This window comes from Pituophis catenifer, unplaced genomic scaffold (genome assembly GCF_029215685.1).
Source record: "Pituophis catenifer annectens isolate HBS135680 unplaced genomic scaffold, rPitCat1.0.hap2 SCAF_4, whole genome shotgun sequence".
NCBI lineage: Eukaryota > Metazoa > Chordata > Lepidosauria > Squamata > Colubridae > Pituophis > Pituophis catenifer.
The window spans coordinates 54,645,702-54,660,598 of record NW_027256884.1 but is presented as its reverse complement, the minus strand read 5'-3'; the positions used below and the strand labels follow the sequence as shown (position 1 = coordinate 54,660,598).

At 48.2% G+C, this 14,897-nt stretch overlaps 1 protein-coding gene across 1 annotated transcript in view; it reads left to right on the top strand.

Annotated features, from left to right (window-relative positions):
- CNKSR2 (connector enhancer of kinase suppressor of Ras 2) overlaps positions 1–14,897 on the top strand; it is a 418,082-nt gene that overhangs the window by 162,679 nt on the left and 240,506 nt on the right. Inside the window, exon 9 of the mRNA XM_070944037.1 lies at positions 474–620. Coding sequence (XP_070800138.1) covers positions 474–620 — 147 coding nt within the window. The remainder of the gene's footprint in view (positions 1–473; positions 621–14,897) is intronic.

The window sequence follows — 14,897 nt, the reverse complement described above, 5'->3', positions numbered from 1 at the left end:
TTTTCCTTTCCTTTGGTCAGTCTGAAAGAATAATGATTAATTTTATAAAATTAATGCCCACTGAAATGATGGATTAATAGCATGGTTAATTTTAGAGCACAATTAAATGTGACTGTGCAGCTAAAATAATGCTAGCTAAGTTGTAGGGAAATATTTATTTTTAGCTCTATCTGGGAGTGTTTCACTGCTCAACTCTAACTAGTTTGAACTAATTATTGAAATAACTCATAAAAATAAGAATAAATTCCCCAGTTTGAACCAGTGATATATTCTCTAATTTTAAAAATCAGATAACCCATTCTAATGCATTCCAGTAATCCTGATTTTAAACAGCATGCTTTAGTGATGACAACTGTGAAATTTTAAACAGCAGTCTGCAAAATCTAATGATTTTACTAATCTTATTAAAAGGAGAGGATTACGCTGTGAATAATTTATCTCAACTTTATTGTAATAATTTTGCTGGTTACCAGGTGGGGTGGCAGTTGAAAAATTTGGTGAATGCACTACGAGAGGATCCGAGTGGTGTTATCTTAACTTTGAAAAAGCGACCTCAGAGCATGCTTACCTCAGCACCAGCTTTACTGAAAAATATGAGATGGAAGCCCCTTGCTCTGCAGGTAACAATGCTTAATCATAAATCATACACCATCATTTTAGCTTTAGATTATCTCAGTGCTGCTTTATTGTGCTTCATTTCAGCAGCATATGTGGATTTAATCTTGTATGCTTTGAAAATGCTTTGTGAAATATCTTCAGATTTATTTGCTATCTTAAATTAATATTTAAATCCATAACTTGCAAACTTGAGGGAATCTTTTATTCCTCAGTTTTAAATGTATATATAACCGGAATTCTACATGTCCTTTTTAAAATGCATAAAATTATATGCTTTATTAAATAAATAATTCAATATTAAGTAAAAATAAAATACTAATCTCATGCTTGTGTCTTTTGGTTTGTTCATTTTTTAATTGTGAATCTCCTTCCTCTGTTTAGCTATCAAGTGATACTTTGCAGAATAGAAGGAAATCAGTGGGTGCAAACCAAATTTCAAGTTGCTTGAGTTCAAGATGAGTTGTCCCAATTTTGGTAGAAGTGTTTGATGCTGTTTTCAACATTTTAGGAATGTTCTGTGCTTAAGCGGTCCTAAAATTGAAATACATTGTTTTAGCTTGAATGATTCAGATTTTAAATTGTTGCTATATCACTAGAAGGAAGGTGTCTTAAGTACATGTATTATTTCAGTTTTCCAGGCAAAAGAAAATAATCTTTCTTTGTACATTGGCTCCAAGCCAAGTGACATTTACTCTTTCCACCATGTTGTAGATACCATGTGTAGATTTTTGGAGAAGTTGCTTAAAAGAGTAAGGGTTAGGGTTAGAGTTAAAAAAAAAATTACTTTTATTTTTGAAGACCATTTAGTAGGTTGTTGCCATATATTGAAATATTGTTGCTCTTATAAACAACACTTGTATACTATGTTTGTATATTTCCAGAAACAAAAATAATAAAATGGAATATGAATTAAGAAAATTGTACTTTTGCAGTATAAGTCCACACAATGTATTACATTAATAATAATTTGACATGGAAATAGAGCTATTGTGTAATTTAAGTTTGAGGTGTGGCATTGCTAAACTGTTCTGGAATATATTTGTAAATGCTTCTACTTAATGTATAAACACATAAAAGCAATTTCAATAATAACAGATTCCATTACATAATATTTATGTCATAGTTTTTCCTTAGAATATTTTACCCTCAACTTTATTTAATGCATTTGAAGGAATGAATAAGAAAAGTGTTCCTAGCTTTGTATGGAAAATTGGATGGGCAGAATTTCGTTAATTAGTGCAATTATTTGGTACTATCCAATAATTCTGATATTAGATAGATCCCACATTCAAATAGTGTACCTTAAAACTGAGAAGCTAGAGAGCGAGTGGCTACTCAGGAGGAGGAGGTCTCCTCGAGAGTAAGGTTTGAGGATAATTGGCCACTCCCTTAGCCTATTTAAGTTGCATGCATTTAGTAATTTCTTGCTGGAAACAACGTGTAATTATTACTGAGCATTTTGGAGAATGAGTGTCTTACCGTATCTTGTTTTCTGGGCTGGTTGCCAACCTTTGCTGGACTTTGTTTATTCTTGGTACGTTATCACTTTGATAAGGACCGTTGGTGTGCATCACAATCCTTGGGAATCCGGAGCTGGGGCAGAACACCTACTCCCAAAATAAGCCCTATGTCAGGTTCTGGGTGGAAAGTAAGGATGCCAAACACAAATGATGGTTAGAATCCTGTTTATCCAAACTGGCATGTACTGACCACCACAATTAATCAAATGAAGATATTGTTAGATCTGCTGCTCTGTGCTCCCTGCCACCTTTTAAAGCATCTAACATTGCCCCATCCACTTATGCGGTCCCAGCCCTCATGACCCGCTTCTCCGCGGCTCAGCTGTGGCTGCGGCATTCCACCTCTCAGCTGTTTGAGAACACTTTCGCTGCTTGTTTCAAGATGCTGGCTGAAGAGGCAGTCCATTCCAACTCGTGCTGGAGATTGATTACAGCTGCCCTGGAGGCCAACAGGTGGTCGTGGTTCATATTCCCCCCTGGTGGGCCCATCGCTACTCATGCTGTGTTCCCCATCGTGGTCCCTGCCGGAATGGCAGCCCCAGGCTGCTGGGTGCGCCAGAACTGATATGCTGACATGTGGCCCTCCTACCACGGGGACAGCACCTGGAACACAAAGATTACGGTGAGTGGCCTCACGATTTAGCCCCCCTAGTTTCACTGGGTGCTGCCGGTGAAACCTGGCAACCAGCCAAGGAACCCTTACATCGTGGCTAGGTACCCACAAGGCCTCTGATAAAGGGTATGCCTTCCACAATACCAGATATTGGAGCCATCCCCTATGCCACCGGGTGTCTAGTATCTTCTTCACCTTGTAGTGTTGGTCCCCTACCATAATGGGAGGCGGTGACTTAGCAGGGGATCCTCTGATTTGAGCTGCCTGGGTCAGACGGAGCAGGCTGCAATGGAAGACCAGGTGGGTTTTACCCAACAGGGGTAGACGGATTTGTACCATAACAGGATTAATAACCCGTACGATGGGACACGGGCTGATGTATTTAGGACCAAGTTTTCTACAGGGCATGTTCAATTTTAGATATTTGTAGAAAGGTATACTAGCTGTCATATACAGAAGGGGGGGTTGTAGTCTCCATCTTTTGTCCGCTTGCTGTTTATATTCCATGGCTGACTGATGTAACACCATTCGTACCATCCTCAACACATGCTGCATCTGTTCCACCCACCCTTGGACTCCCACGTCCTCTGGGCTCACCCGGGAACACTCGGGTATTGCAACAAATTCCCTGCCAGTAGCCATCTGGAGTGGAGTAAACCCCATACTGCTGTGGATTGCGTTATTATACACTACTTCGGCAAACAGGAGTAAATCAGACCAATCAGTTTGCTGATGTTTAACATAGCAATGCAAATAACGTTCCACCATCGCATTTGCTTTTTCAACAGCTCTATTGGTCGTGGGGTGGAATGCTGAACACAGGCTCTGTCATCACACCCTGGTCAGGAACTCCCGCCAGAACCTGGTGGTAAATTATACCCCTCAATTGGACATCACCCTCTGAGGAATGCCATGGAGTCAATATATATGGATGATAAATAATTTGGCCAGCTTTCTGGCAGAGGGGAGGCTGGAGCAGGCTATGAAATGGGCCTTCTCCATTGAGAATAGATCTATCACTATCCAGATTACTTTATGGCCCTGGCTTTCTGGTAGGCCCACGATAAAATCCATGGCTATCTGTTCCCAGGGTCCCACTGGGGCTGCCACTGTTTGTAACAGGCTGGAAGGTTTTCCGGGGCAAATCTTCATGGTAGTACATACAACACAACTTCTCACATACTCCTCTATATCTTTTTTCATATGAAGCCACCAGAATTGTCAGTTAGATGCAAGGTTTTAAGAAACCCGAAATGGCCGGCTGAGCGATCATCATGGCAGTGATGGAGCACTTCTAATCAGACAGTCTGGGGCACATACAGTTTAGAACCCTTCCAAGCAAAGCCATCTCTCTGGGTAAGCAGGGATCGGTTCTCCTTGTACACTGGTTTGGATGGAAAGTAAGGATGCCAAACACAAATGATGGTTAAAATCCTGCTTATCCAAACTGGCATGTACTGATCACCACGATTAATCAAATGAAGATATTGTTAGAACTATTGCTCTGTGCTCCCTGCCACCTTTTAAAGCATCTAACACCGCTCCATCCACACACGTGGTCCCAATCCTTGTGCCCCAGAAGTTCCTTGCGCCCGCCTCCCAGCTGGGCACGCTGCTGCGTCTTTGCTTCTCCGCAGCTCAGATGTGGCTGCGGAATTCTGCCTCTCAGCTGTTTGAGAACACTTTCGCCGCTCGCTTCAAGATGCTGGCTGAAGAGGCAGTCAGTTCCAGCTCATTGTGTTGGAGATTGATTGCAGCTGTCCTGGAGGCTAACGGGTGGTCGCGGTTCGTATTCCCCCTCCCCGGTGGGTCCGTTGCTACTCATGCCATGTTCCCCATCATGGTCCCTGCTGGAATGGCAGCCCTGGGCCACCTGGCATGCCGGAGCTGACACCCTGCACAGCCGGCCACCAACCCATTCCATCTGGTTGCTCACGTTGCCACTGCCACAAGGTGAGGTGGCAGGGTGGAACTGCTCCATGTGCCCTGCACCAGCTTACCTGAGGACCCCCACAGCCAGGCCATCTATGCCCCAACACCTACCTCACAGTGGCAGCACTGGCAGCCATGTGCAGCAGGAGCCCACATGGCCACCAGCCCACTTCTACTTGCTTGTGGCTGCAATGGAGCAGAAGGCCAAGCAGTTGGTGCTATAGCTGCAAGGCGAGGCAGGTATCGGGGCATGGATGGCCTTGCTCCAGGGGCCCTGAAGTAAGCCAGTGTAGGGTACATGGGGCAGCTCCATCCCCCCTGCCTCATGGCAGTGGCAGTGGCAAGCTGTGCAGCCTCCTACCCCACCATGAGCAAGCAGAAGATGTGAGCTTCCTGTACATGGGGAAAAAAGTAAGACCCATAGAAATTAAGCCCTAGTGTCAAGGTTCCAAATAACAACCCCAATGGAATCAAAGTCTGAGACTTGAGTTTCCTCAAAGCTAATTTTTATTAGAGATGTCATATTGGCACATCTGGGAAAACCCGAATCTGAGAGCTTCCAGGTTTTCCTCATCCAAAAGAAAATTGATGTCAACTTGCAAAAGCATTTCTAGTCTGCTCTAGGGGGGAGCACATTCCACGCATACCTTCTTCCAACGGTGAATTTCTGATTACCAAAGCTGGGGTGTGAGGCGTGTCTCTACAGCTCACGGGAGTGCCTCGTTGGAGAATGTGATTTATGACACAGAATGAAAGGAGGGGGGAACAGAGTCAAAGGTGGGCTGTAATTTACATGCGGCAGAGCAAACCTCACTCGAGTAGATGCCGGCATGCTGCTCCTAATAAATCATTGGATTCCTTTTGAAACTTGGCTTGAGACTCATGATTTAATTAGGGCCGTGATGGCGAAACTATGGCACACGTGCCACAGGTGGCATGCGTAGCCATATCAGTCGGCACACCAGCTCAGCTCTGGCGCACATGCGCATGCTGGCCAGCTGATTTTCAGGAAACAGACTGTTTCCTGCCTCCGGAGGGCCTGAGGGGATGGGAAGGCCCATTTTTCTTTCTTACCTGGCTCCAGATCCTCTCTATGCATCTGCGGAGGGCGAAAACAGCCTTTCCCACTCCCTCGGAGGCCCTCCGGATGCCTGAAACGGCCCATTTCCCAACTCCCGGTGAGACAGGAAGTGACTTTTTTTGCTGTCCCCAGCCTCCAGAGCCTCTCTAGGAGTCTCTGGAGGCTGGGGACAGCAAAAAAGTCACTTCCTGTACCACTGGGAGTTGGGAAATGGGCCCTTTCAGGCCTCTGAGGGAGTGGGAAAGGCTCTTTTCACCCTTCCCAGATGCATAGAGAAGATCTGGAGCCAGGTAAGAAAGAAAAACGGGCCTACCAGGCCATCACGTGCCAGGAGTGGGATGGTGGAGGGGGGGTTGTGTGCGCATGCGCAGGGCAGGGCACATAGAATTATGGGTAGGGGCACACGCATGTGCGAACCTCCCCCACCCCCCCTTCCTGTCACGCGATGGCAAAAAGGTTAGCCATCACTGAATTAGGGCATCTGCTGGAACCTTCACATCAAGTCCTTATCCTTCACCCACATGTCCATCACATGAACCAATCAGAACAGAAGATACCTCCTCATTCTTCTCAGCACAGCTGCAGGGCACAATAGCCTTGACTTTCTGGAAAGAATGTTATTTTGACTACATATCATCTTCACTCCATACAATCCCCCCTCCCATTTTTCTACAATAGAATTTGTGGCAGGCCTGAAAGTTCAACGGTAAAAGATGGCTTCCAGGTCTGTCAGGCTTCCCCCCCCCCGCCCTCAGAAGAGAAAAGTGTCTTGGAAAGAGAATAATACAGGGGGTTAATAATAATAATAATAATAATTTTATTTCTATACCGCCCTTCTCCCGAAGGACTCAGGGCGGTGTACAGCCTGTTTAAAAACACAAACAAAACAACAATATAAAATTTAAAATAATTAAATAAAGTGGCTCAGATTTAAAACCCCAATAAATTTAAATATCCCAATTTAAAAGCTATTGTGTTGTTAGTCCGGCCTGGCGGAATAATAGGGTCTTCAGTGCGCAGCGAAACGCCCGGAGGTCGGAGATCTTACGAATTTCCGGGGGCAGTTCGTTCCACAGGGATGGGGCTCCCACAGAGAAGGCCCTCCCCCTGGGCGCCGCCAGTCGACATAACTTGGTTGACGGCACCCTGAGGAGACCCTCCCTGTGGGAACGGACTGGTCGGTGGGAGGCTATTGGTGGCAGGAGACGGTCTCGGAGGTACCCGGGTCCTATGCCATGGAGTGCTTTAAAGGTGGTAACTAACACCTTGAATCGCACCCGGAAGACCACTGGGAGCCAGTGCAGCTCGCGCAGGAGGGGTGTCACATGGGCACAACGAGTTGTGCCCATAACCACCCGCGCGGCAGCATTCTGGACCAGTTGGAGCCTCCGAGTGCTCTTCAAGGGGAGCCCCATGTAGAGAGCATTACAATAGTCCAACCGGGAAGTAACAAGGGCATGAGTGACCGTGCGTAGGGCGTCCCGATCCAGAAAGGGCTGCAACTGGCGAATCAGGCGAACCTGATAAAAGGCCCCCCTGGCCACGGCCGTCATATGCTCTTCTAAAGACAGCCGTGCATCCAGAAGGACACCTAGATTGCGAGCCCTCTCTGTGGGGGGCAGAGATTCACCCCCAATAGTCAGCGATGGCACCTGCTGACTATATCGGGGCGCCGGAAGCCATAGCCACTCGGTCTTGGAGGGGTTGAGTCTGAGCAAGTTCTTCCCCATCCAGACCTGCACGGCCTCCAGGCAGCGAGACATCACATCAAGGGCATCGTTGGGGTGGTCTGGGGTGGAGATGTACAGCTGAGTATCATCAGCGTACAGATGGCACTTCACCCCAAAACCACGGATGATCTCACCCAGCGGCTTCACATAAATATTGAACAGGAGGGGCGAGAGGACTGACCCTTGCGGCACCCCCCATGTGAGACGCCTCGAGGTCGACCTCTGTCCCCCTGCCAACACAAACTGCGAGCGGTCGGAGAGGAAGGAGGAGAACCACCGCAAAACGGTGCCCCCTATTCCTAACCCCCTCAACCGCTGCAGCATGATACCATGGTCGATGGTGTCAAAAGCCGCTGAGAGATCTAATAGGACTAGGACAGAGGAGCAACCCCTGTCCCGAGCCCTCCAGAGATCATCCACCAATGCGACCAATGCCGTTTCTGTGCTGTACCCCCGCCTGAAGCCCGACTGGTACGGGTCTAGATAGATAGCTTCATCCAGGTGTCGGGAAAGTTGTCGTGCCACCACGCTCTCAACAACCTTCGCCACAAAACGAAGGTTGGAGACTGGACGATAGTTAGCTAATTCAGCCGGGTCCAGGGAAGGCTTCTTGAGGAGGGGCCTCACCACCGCCTCTTTCAAGGCGGCAGGAAAGGCACCCTCACTCAGAGAAGCATCTATAATCCCCTGGAGCCAGCCTCGTGTAACCTCCCGGGAGGCCAGTACCAACCAGGAGGGGCACGGGTCCAATAAACACGTGGCGGCACTAATCTTACCCAGAACTCTGTCCACATCCTCGGGAGTCACAGGATCAAACTCCTCCCAGATAACATTCTCAAGACCTGCCCCGGTCTCCTCCTGTGGACTCATCCAATCGGAGTTCAAGCCATCCCGAATCCGAGCGACTTTATCATGCAGGAATTGCACAAAATCCTCAGCACGACCCTGCAAGGGATCTTCCCGTACTCCCCCCCGAAGAAGGGAGTGGGTCACCCTAAACAGGGCAGCTGGGCGGTTCTCTGCAGATGCAATAAGAGCAGAAAAATGGTTAGATTTTGCCGCTTTTATCGCCACTAGGTAGGTCTTGATATAAGACCTCACCTGTGTCCGGTCAGAATCGGATTGACTAGTCCTCCAAATGCTCTCTAGGCGTCTTTTCCGACGCTTCATCTCTCTCAGCTCCTCAGAGAACCAAGGAGCTAATTGAGATCGGCATCGGGTCAGAGGCCGCAAAGGCACGACGCGGTCCAAAGCTCCAGCGGCCGCCCTTTCCCAGGCGGCCACCAGTTCTTCAGTCGAGTCGTGTGTTAGAGTCTCAGGAAACGGCCCAAGCTCCGTCAGGAACCTTTCGGGATCCATCAGGCGCCTGGGACGGAACCATCTGGTTGGTTCCGTCTCCCTGCAGCGGGGGAAAGCGGTAGGAAAGTCTAAGTGAAGGAGCGAATGATCTGTCCATGACAAGGGTTTGATGTCTAGGTCCCCTTTACCAAGATCATTCAACCACTGACCAGAGATAAAAATCAGGTCCAGAGTGTGTCCCCCTATGTGAGTGGGGCCTTGAACTAACTGGGTCAGGTCCAAGGCCGTCATGGAAGCCATGAACTCCCGAGCCACCTCTGACGCCCCACCTGTGGATGGGAGGTTGAAATCCCCCATGACAATAAGTCTGGGGGTATCGACCGCCACCCCGGCAATGACGTCGAGTAGCTCGGGCAGGGTCGCTGCCACGTGGCAGGGAGCCAGGTACGTAGTCAGCAGACCCATCTGCAGCCCACGGCCCCACTTCACACAAAGGGACTCACATCCGGCTATCTGAGGAACAGTGGTCTCCCTCGGATAAAGACTCTCCCTAATGATCACCGCCACTCCCCCACCCCTCCCCTGGGCCCTTGGCTGATGAAATGCACGGAAACCTGGCGGGCACATCTCTACGAGGGGGACCCCCCCCTCTTGGCCCAACCAGGTCTCCGTAATACCTGCCAGGTCTGCACCCCCCTCCGAAATAAGATCACAGATGAGGGAGGCCTTATTAACCACTGACCTGGCATTACATAACATCAGCCGCAGACCCTGGGTATGAGGCTCTATACAACCCAGGACACGAGTCACGCATTGGGGGCCGGAGTGCGCAATCGCTCGGAGACAGCGTGTGCGCACCCCCGACACTTGATATGACCCCCTGCGCCCGTCATACCTGCCCCTCCCACTCATGATTTCAATTACACAGCCCTTTCTATCGTCCCCCTGCCCCCCGGTTAAATTTCCTTTCGCGACCCCTCTGCTGCAGCTAATTAACCCATCATCCCGTGCAGACGCTATCTGGACCCCCCCAGGTCCACTTTTTTTACAACCCCCACCCGTCCTCCCGGGTCCCCTTAAAATTTTCCTTAAAAATTTAGCTAAAAAACCCCTCAGCCCCCTCTTTGCTGCATGCCATCTCTCGGGGTCCCAAATAATCATGCTCCTAACCACCTGTCCCCTCACAGGGGGACCCTTTGGCTTATCAGGGTATTGTGGAATTGTTTGACTAGCCTATCTGCCTTTACATTCCAACTCTTGACCCATGTAGCTTCAGACAAAGTATTGTAATTGACCCCTATATAGCCTAGAATCCAAAATTTTCTTGACTACATAATGGGTTTCTCCTTGTACAACTATAGGAGGAGGAGTTGGTTGGGTTTGCGGTCTTATACTGGACCCAACTGCTGGTTTCAGCAGGCAACAGTGAAATACAGGGTGTATTTTCCCTAGGATGCGGGGGAGGCTAAGCTGAACTGTCATTGGGTTAATTATTTTAACTATTGGGAAAGGACCTAGGAATTTTGGCCCTAATTTCTTGCTAGGCAGACTCAACCATATGTATTTGGTTGATAGAAAAACCTTATCTTCTGCACAGGAGGTGGGTTGGAGAGAATGGTGATTTTCTGCCTGTTTTTTATATTCTTCTGCCACTTCTGACAGTGCTTTTTTGGTATTTTCCCATCCCTTTTTTAAAGATTCCATCCATTCTGCCAAAGACATGGAAGAAGGGGGTTCTCTGGGTAGTTCAGGCATGGGGACAAACTCCATGCCTCTGGTGACCTGGAAAGGGGTCAGTCCAGTGCTGCTGTGCACTGCACTGTTGTAAGCCATCTCTGCAAACATAACAGATCTGTCCAGTTCTCTTGTTGGTAATCCATATAGCATTTTATGTACTGCTCCACCATCGCATTCACGCATTCCGCTGCTCTGTTCGTGCTTGGATGGAAAGCTGAGCTAAGACCTCGTATGGACCCCACAGACCTTAAGAATTATCTCCAGAACTTGGCTGTAAACTGGACTCCTTGGTTTGAGATGATGCGGTGGGGTATTCCATGTAGGCGGTAGATGTGTTTGATGAATAGCTTAGTGAGTTTCTTTGCGGATGGTAGTCCAGAGCAAGCAGTGAAATGAACTTGTTTAGAGAACAAATCAATAACTGTCCAAATTACTGTGTTTCCCCCTCTTTCTGGGAGTTTGACTATGAAGTCCATTGCAATTTCTTCCCAAGGTCTGCTGGGGCTTGCCACTTGTTGTAGGAGGCTAGGTGGTTTTCCAGGTCTCGTTTTCATTGCTGCACATGTAGCACAGCTCCTTACGTAGTCTTCCACTTCTGCTTTCATTTTTGGCCACCAGAATGGCCTCCTAGTGAGGTGTAGGCTCTTCAGGAATCCAAAGTGGCCAGCCAGTTTGGAGTCGTCGCTACGCCGGAATACTTCGAGCCTCAGACTTGCAGGGGCATACAATTTGGATCCCTTCCATGTTAGTCCCTCCTTCATGGTCAAGACAACTTTATTATCTGTGAGCCAAGGGTCAGCTGGTAGGACCGCTTTCAACTTAGCTGTCAATCCATCCCGGTTTGTGTTGGATGGTCGCCTGGCTTGGCTCCTGGTGGTGACTTGTGCAGCAGATTGTGTGGGATGAATAGTGGCATGGACTACTTCCTCCCAGCAGCTGTCAAATTGAGGTTTTCTTGATAGGGCGTCTGCCAACAGGTTTTTTCCTGCTGGTATATATTTCAGCTCAAATTTGAAGTGCCTGAAGTATTGAGACCAGCGGACTTGTTCGTGTGTATGCCTAACTGTTCAACTATGGGGAGACTGATTAGGCATCATGTGCAACCAGGATCTATGATGGCTTCTACTTCCCCTTGGACCCCTGTCTTTGGGACTACTAACTTGATTTTGAGGGCAAAGGGGTGGATGGCTTCATTTACCATCAGGTTGTCATCGTCACTGCTCTCCCCCACGGAGACTGGAGGAGATTCGTTGGCTGGAGTTCCCTCTGCTTCATTGGGAAGGAGCAGGACTTCTGCAGCCTGTTTGATACCCCATCCTTTGCCCGGCGGTTTCCGTGGGGTTTTCTTTGGCGGGAGACTGGGTTTAGGGAATGGGAGTTGGAGCTAGGCAGGATCCCATGCTGTTACATTCGGTGGATTATTAACTATGTCCCACAGTCCTTCTCTACGCAAAAGTAGATTACATTTTGTAGACCAGGATACATAGTTTGTTCCATCCAGCCAAGTTATCATGGAAAAATTTGCTGCTTGTTCTAGTGCCATCTTCACTTGGATTGTATATCACAAACACAGTTTGTACTATTCACATTAACTCTCAGTTTAGCTCTTAACAATCCTAGTTAGTTCTGGTTGGCTCTGGGCCCATAACCAATGTTAAGGATATTGTTGTTGTGTTACCAACCAGCAGAGTGTAGAGCACAGAGAAACGTTGCTGAGAGCAATGAATAAGAGATATGCAAACTGGTTTACCAAAAGTTTATTTCATAGTGAAAAAACAATTTCATACTCTTTAAATCAATCCAAGTCTTTGCCAGTTAAATCAGTCCAGTGATACAAAAATCTTCTTACCACACAAACAGTAGTTGATTAGAATAACAAACTCACTCTGGTTCACAAACTACGATGGTAGCAGATCCATCCAACGATGATAGCACAATGATCGCAACTCCACACACTATGGTAGCTTATCATCAACTGAATACATTACAGTACCTTGCTTAAATACGTTACAACCAGTCATTACCTAATTACAGCATGACTCAGCATTACAATGAATCAGCAAGAAAACCTTTAAAGTCACATAATACATTTTCAGATTAAAGTTACAGAACACATATATTGCCTGGACAACTTGTTAGGCTCAAACCATATCCTAACACTGGGTCTGATGCCCAAGTGGTCTCCTGGCAGGCTTATCCACAGCTGGTTTTCTGTGAGGGTGAATCTCCAGGTCCAGAATGATGGCAGTGTTGTACCACGACTGTATCTGGTCTGGTACTCCCCTAATGCTGCAGGCTTGCCTGAGGTCTGGGTCCAGGGCCTCTTTGAAGGTGTGCACTATTAGATGCTCTGGCCAGTCTCTGAAACTCCCATATTAATTCCTTTGCGGGTCTGCCAGCTTGCTTCAGGATTTAAATTTGGGTTTCAGCTGCCACTTGTTGGGCAGTGTTGTTGAATCTGACCTGCATCAGTTAGACAAATTCATTGGCATCTTCTAGCTCAGGGGTCTCTTCGTCGTGAAGCTCTGCTATTCATTCCAACGTCTCTCCTTTGTTCATGCCATCCGCGATGGTGGAAATCAATTCCCAATCAGATGGATATTGATTTCCATATTGGTCGATGTGGGCCCAGATGTGGTTGAGGAAGTATGCCAACTTTCCAGGAGTCCCATCGAATGTTGCCTGAAACTGTGGGGGAGGAGCAGCTGGCGGGACCGGCAGCTGGGCTTGCATGGGTGGTTGACCAGGCCCTTGCTGCCGGGCTGGGACCTGTTGCGGAGCCACCGGCACCTGTTGTTGAGCCTGGATCTGTTGAGGGATTGTGGCTTGAGGTTGCAGATGTGGCTGCAGCTGGACAGGAGCTTGCTGTGCTGCAACAGCTGGCTGCTGGAAAGGACCTAGCTGTTGGAACACCATCGGCTGCTGGAGCAGGGCTGGTGTCCATTGGCATTGCACCCATCCTTGCCCTGGGTAGAAAGTCCATCTGGGAGGGATTTGGCTTATTGGTGGCAACCCGAACCCGGGTTGATGCTGTGGGGCAGGTAGATTCCAGAATCCATGTGGCAGGCCCTGCATTCCATGGCTCGGCTGGCTCAAAAGAGCTGGTTGCTGGGTCACTTGTGCCCCGGGGTGGATGGAACTCACAGCCAGCCAGGTTTGGGGAGTAAGACTGTGAGTCGAGCCACTTGGTGCTGAATGGAAAGAGGCTGACACTCTGCTCCATTGTGCAGCAACTCCCTCACCCAGAAAGGTGAACATCAGTTGTGCCAATATCCATCTAAGCTGCCTGGTGCCAGGGGGATGAGTCATCCCACTCATGCTGAGTTGATTCAACTGCTCTGGGAAACTGGCTAGTGACTGGCTGCGCAATGGCGGCGGGAAGCCCCATTCACTAGAACGCCTGTGGCGTGTCTGCTGTGGCTCTCCCCAGGTGAGGGTTGAGGCTTGTCCTGCTTCCACTCGTAGTTCCAACAGCAATTCCTGGATTGGGGTAACTCCTGCAGCTTCACCTTGCAGAGTCAGGTCTGGTCGCAATCTCCCCTTTGCCATCAGCTCCGTGCGTCAGGTGCCCAGCTGGCATTCGGCTTCTGCAGCTTTTATGGCTTCCTCCATGGCTGGGGAAGGAGAATAGAGGTTCTCAACAGGGGTTGCTGAGCCATTGTCTGCTACTCCTTCCATGGCATTCTTTTCTTCCTCCATCTTTCCTGAGTCTTTGTGCCGCCCGGTGTCGGGCTGACACTTGAGGCTCAGGACCTCAAATTTTGGGGTGCTGCTTTAGTTGGAAAGGGGATTCGGGTTAATGTCAGGGTTCCAAGTAACACTCCCAATGAAATCAAACTCCGAGGCTTGAGTTTCCTTGGAGCTAATTTTTATTAGAGATGTCATATTGGCACATCTGGGAAAATCTGAATCTGAGAGCTTCTGGGTTTTCCTCACTCAAAAGAAAGTTCAAGTCCTTGCCTTCACCCACATGTCCATCACATGAACCAATCAGGACCCTCTGGAACAGAAGATACCTCCTCATTCTGCTCAGCACAGCTGCAGGGCATAACAGCCTTGACTTTTTGGAAAGAATGTTATTTTGACTACATATCATCTTCATTCCATACAATCCCCCCTCCCATTTTCCCACAGTAGAATTTGTGGCAGGCCTGAAGGCTCAAAGATAAAAGATGGCTTCCAGGTCTGACACCTAGTGCTTTTGGGGCCCAAAAGAAAATAAGACCCAAAATTATTTTCGGAGAAACAGATATTTATGATAGTTGTTTCCTGAGGTCATGATCACCATTTGTAACCTTCCCAGTTGGCTTCCGACAAGCAAAGTCAATGGAAGAATCCAGGTTTGTTGAACCACCGCATAATTTACT